The 4415-nt window shown below is 53.7% G+C and overlaps 1 protein-coding gene across 1 annotated transcript in view; it reads left to right on the top strand.

The window, feature by feature from the left end:
* Positions 1 to 2017, top strand: part of LOC127748699 (uncharacterized) — a gene marked incomplete at its 3' end in the record, with an annotated part of 17099 nt that extends 15082 nt beyond the window's left edge. Inside the window, 1 exon segment of the mRNA XM_052266253.1 lies at positions 1774 to 2017. Within this exon segment, the coding sequence (XP_052122213.1) occupies positions 1774 to 2017 (244 nt within the window).
* Between the last annotated feature and the right edge of the window lie 2398 nt (positions 2018 to 4415).

Genomic DNA, 4415 nt, shown 5'->3' with positions numbered 1-4415 from the left:
GGCGGGGGCGGGCGAGCGGGCGCCGCGAGGCGAGCGGCAATGCTGCTTCCCGTGTTTCAAGTTCAGCGTCGCCGGCTGGGAGCAAAAGAAAAAAAGTCAAGGGCGCGCGGAAGGGGGCGGGAGAGAACAAAGAAACCGTTTTACGTTCGCGACATATATAAATAAATGAGGGGAGAAAATAACAGCGAAAAGAACGAAGCGCGTTGAAGAATGAAGAGGCGCGGGTTGGGGCGGCGCTCACAACGACTGCTCCTGTTTGCTCTGATTAATCACGCAGCTCCGACCGGAGCCCAAGGCCGGCCGCGTCTCATTAGGACCATTGGCACAGGCGGGCTGAGCCGGGCAGGGGTGACGGCCAAGGATGTGGACCCACCGGGGGACCAGCGGACAGCGCTTGGAGACTTCCTTTTTAGGGGACGATGGATCGTATTAATACGAAGGGTTGTGTGTCGATTGACGGAATCACGCTTCCCTTTGTCTCCCTCATCTTCCCCTCCTCCTCAGCCTCCTTTCTGCCATCCGCACTCTTTTGGATTCCCTGTCTGGGCGGGGGAGTTGAACGTCGATTTTATTATATTTGTTTGCTGTTTTGTTTTGGGAAACCGCGGAATTTCAGACATAGTCCCCTGTATACTCCCTACGCCTCCCTCACGCCGGGCGGTGTACGGTGGCGAGTGGACAGTGTGCACACATGCTCGCTGATCGTTGGTCGTGTCTTCGCGTGCTCGAGGGTCGTCCCATGTCGGCCAGCTGCCGCTCTTCGCACAAGCAACAGGCAGCATAGCATAATACAGGACTCTCTGATTTCAGCCCCGTTTTGCCAAACCGACTACTATATTCGTCAGCGGTATGGGCCGAGCCAGTAGCTAGGGGGCGACCTTGTTGTAGAGCGCTCACTTTCACTGCGGCTGGCACCCTGACCGGGCGCGCCTGCCGATCGGATCGCAGCCGTCACGGAATGTCACAGATGGCAGATGGTGCCTCGTTAAAACGAGAACCCTCCGAAGGGCCGTCAACTCCCATTGTCTGTGTGCACGAAGGAATATTACACTCATTATTGGTAGTAAGAAGTGATATTAAAGTAATATTGAAGTAATATTATTATATTGGCGTAATATCTGTAATATTGCAGTGTTATCCGGTATTTATATCGCCAATAATATGAGTAATATCGATGTTATATCGGTATATTCGAAGGAATATCGGAGTTGACGACACCTCGGAGTCCTCTTTCACTACAAGTAAAGGAGTGACCAAATACGATCCAAATAGAGCGATATTGTGAATCCAATTTTATGACTCTTGGGGGAGCGATATTGATTACATCGCTCGTTTGGAGTAACTTTCGCGATATTTTTTGGTTACGAATAAGACTCATTTTGAGTCATTTTCGCAAACGTCGCTCGTTTAGAGTCGTTTCTGCGATATTATTCACGAAGAAGACTTGTGTCGAGTCATTTAGCAAAAATCGATCTAACAGAGCAATGAAGCCTATACGTCGCTCTATTCGGGAAAGAAAGGTCGCTCTACGTTTTATCAGTGTTGTAGGGAAGAGCCAGGGGAGGGGAGAGCCTTGAGAGGTAATAGCAGCCCTTCTTATCGTTTTATTAAAGCTTAGTGGGGGGACGGACAATCGGACGAGTGTGGGGCACCCCAACACTTAACACATTCATGCACATTTCGCTTGGTTGTCTAACCTCCACAATGCACAGCCGCACTAAACGTGTTAACGAGCTCGGTGGGATTGAAAGTAGGATGACGTTCTGTTCGCAGAAGCGCTACCTTGACCAGATGGACGAGGAGCGAGCCACCTTCCTCGAGGAGATGTACAAGAGGGCGCAGAACACGGCGCTTGTGAAGCAGCGGGAATTGTGGAAAACGGAGGCCCACCAGGAGCTGGAGCAGTTCGAATTCAAGCTAAAGGAACACTTCAGAAACGGCGAGGGCATGAGAGTCGGGAAGACCTGGACCTTGTGGAACGCCGTGTTCTACTGCGGCACCATCTACACTACTATAGGTGAGTGGCGTGTGGTGTGGAGTGGCGACAGCTCGGTGGCAGGTCGGCGGCGGCAGCCCCCTATCGACTTCCTGCTCCATCCGCCGGGCCTTCTGCTTGAACACGTATGGATTGATTCTGGCGCCTTGAGGAGGGCAGGAGAGGGCTGGCGGCGTGTGGTGGTGGTGGCGGCGGCAGAACGAGGATGTGACGACGACCTGGCGCGCCAGTGCCCTTCTCTCTCCCTGGGGTAAAGCCCCAATACACTCAATAATTCAGCCAGCAGTGGTGGGGTGACCGTTGCACGCCGGCCTTGCGGGCTGTGGAGGGAGACCGCTGGGCACGACCCGAGGCACGACCGGCAGCGTCCGAGACCACAAGGAGAGAGCAGCAAACTTGTCGTTGGCAATGCCGGCTCCTGTAGCAAAACCGCAAACCAAGCGGATATTCATTCGAAATGTTATATCGCGCCAAGTGCTAAAATAAAGAAGTAAGTGGGTGCAGCGGGACCCCTACCCACCCAGCTGTGTCCGAGTGCAAACAATTGTCGGCCGAGGACAAGTCGGCCTTGTTTGGAGCACCCGGCTGGGTCGATGGCGAGGTGAGGTGCCACTGCCACTCCAACTCATCGCATCGATCCCCCGGTCTGCGTTTCCGTGGTCAGATGCATGATGCAACGGGCCGTCACATGGAAACACTTTCACATTGAAATGATAAAAAAAGAAAGAGTCGATGCCGGTCCGGTTCACAGTAAAAGAAAATTGTTTTCAACATTATAATATCATGGCTCTAGGCTCCACACTGAAAAAACAAAGGTGCTAACATAAGTCGTGCCTGTCCAGGGGCAATACAGAAATTTTCAGGTACGTCCCTCTATAAATGCACTAAGAGCAGCCCTGAACTAGGTGCTAAAAATTAGTGCTTTTAGCAGTTCTAGTGCATTTGTAATGACCGGAAAAGGCACCAAATCTTTAGTGCCTTTTAAATGTAGAACCGCATCCGCACCTTTCTCTTTTCAGTGCACTGATGACTCCAGAATGACGCTTGTCTATTGCATTCGGTGCGGCGTGGGCGGGTAGACTGCTGCTTCTTATAATGGCGGATGTGCATCCCGTTTGTACTGATGTACTGATGTCCGTCATCCAAAAGGAATGACGGCCGTCAGTTTTGCACCCAGTGATCTGTGTTACGAACCTACATGAGTGCACGGGACCGTGGAGAGATCGTCCAGAAAGTACTTCGGTTTTTCAGATGAATTCGGCAAATGGCGGGAGCTCGGCGCCTACAAACAGCGGGGTAGGCCATCCCGCAGTACACGCAAGCCCTCCAGGCAAGATGTTGCCTACCTATCAGGCGCTATCAGAGCTTGCACAGGCTGAGGCGAATATGGCGGACGTACTTTCTGGATGATCCCTAAGGTGTTCTGGGTTGGGCTGCGGGGACGATCTTACCTTATCCAGGATCACGCCACGTGTCATGCGAAAACAAGAGACAAGCGTCGTCCCTTTGGAGTTCTCAGCTGGTGTTTCTACAAGCATGGCACCCCAGCTCTGATAAACAAATCCATGATGAAATGTCAGACGATTTTGTTTTACAGCAGGGTTCGAGCCTGGCGGCCTGTCGGCCTGTCGGCCCCACGGCCAGCACAAAGGCTGAGGGTGTGAGGCCGCCGACAGGGACCCCAGCCCCTGGAGTGTGGGGTGTTTGTTGTTTGAGATCAGGGATCGAGCGGGCGTGGACAGGCGGGCCGGTGTGCTGCTGAGCCTCAGGCCCGAGCCGAGCACAGAGGGTTAAGGTGCGGTAAATGCACACCGGCCGCCGGCGCCGGTCGGCACCACCGGCAGAGCGAATGTTCGTTCCTCCATATCGCTTGTATGTCCTCATCCCGCGGGTTGAGCGGGAGTCCCGAAACCGCTCGGCACACATCCGGATTCAGAATGTCTGCACACCCTCATCCTCGCACCCACTCGCGGGAGGGAATCAGACCGCCTCCTCAAACAAACAGACCGCCGCTTCGACTACATCTCGACCCAATCAGCGCCAGTCACCGCAAACGTTTCGCTGGTTTTGCCTCTTCTTCACTTCCGCCCTACTATACTCCCTCTGCGCTGCGGTCGGTCTCGGACGGGTGTGGTCTGCGCGAGTGAGAGCGTGTAATGGAGTTAACCTTACTCTTTTCCATTTAGCTCGGGTTCATTATACGTCCGTAATACCGGTGGGGGCCCTCTTCTCCGCGGTAACAACCGCCCTACGCACAGAGCGCTGGGCGAGCGGGTCTCTGGTCACCGCGCCGACTCAGAAAAATAAAATTAGAACCAATCCTACTTCTTATCCACCCCGACGTGACAAAGCGACCCAACAGAATGCGCGCGCTGCTCGCCTGTTGCGATATGAAAAGAAATTCACGGGGCTGGGGGAG

This window comes from Frankliniella occidentalis, unplaced genomic scaffold (genome assembly GCF_000697945.3).
Source record: "Frankliniella occidentalis isolate FOCC.00 unplaced genomic scaffold, Focc_3.1 Scaffold36, whole genome shotgun sequence".
NCBI lineage: Eukaryota > Metazoa > Arthropoda > Insecta > Thysanoptera > Thripidae > Frankliniella > Frankliniella occidentalis.
Note: the sequence above shows the minus strand (reverse complement) of the source record. Positions and strands in the feature narration are given on the sequence as shown.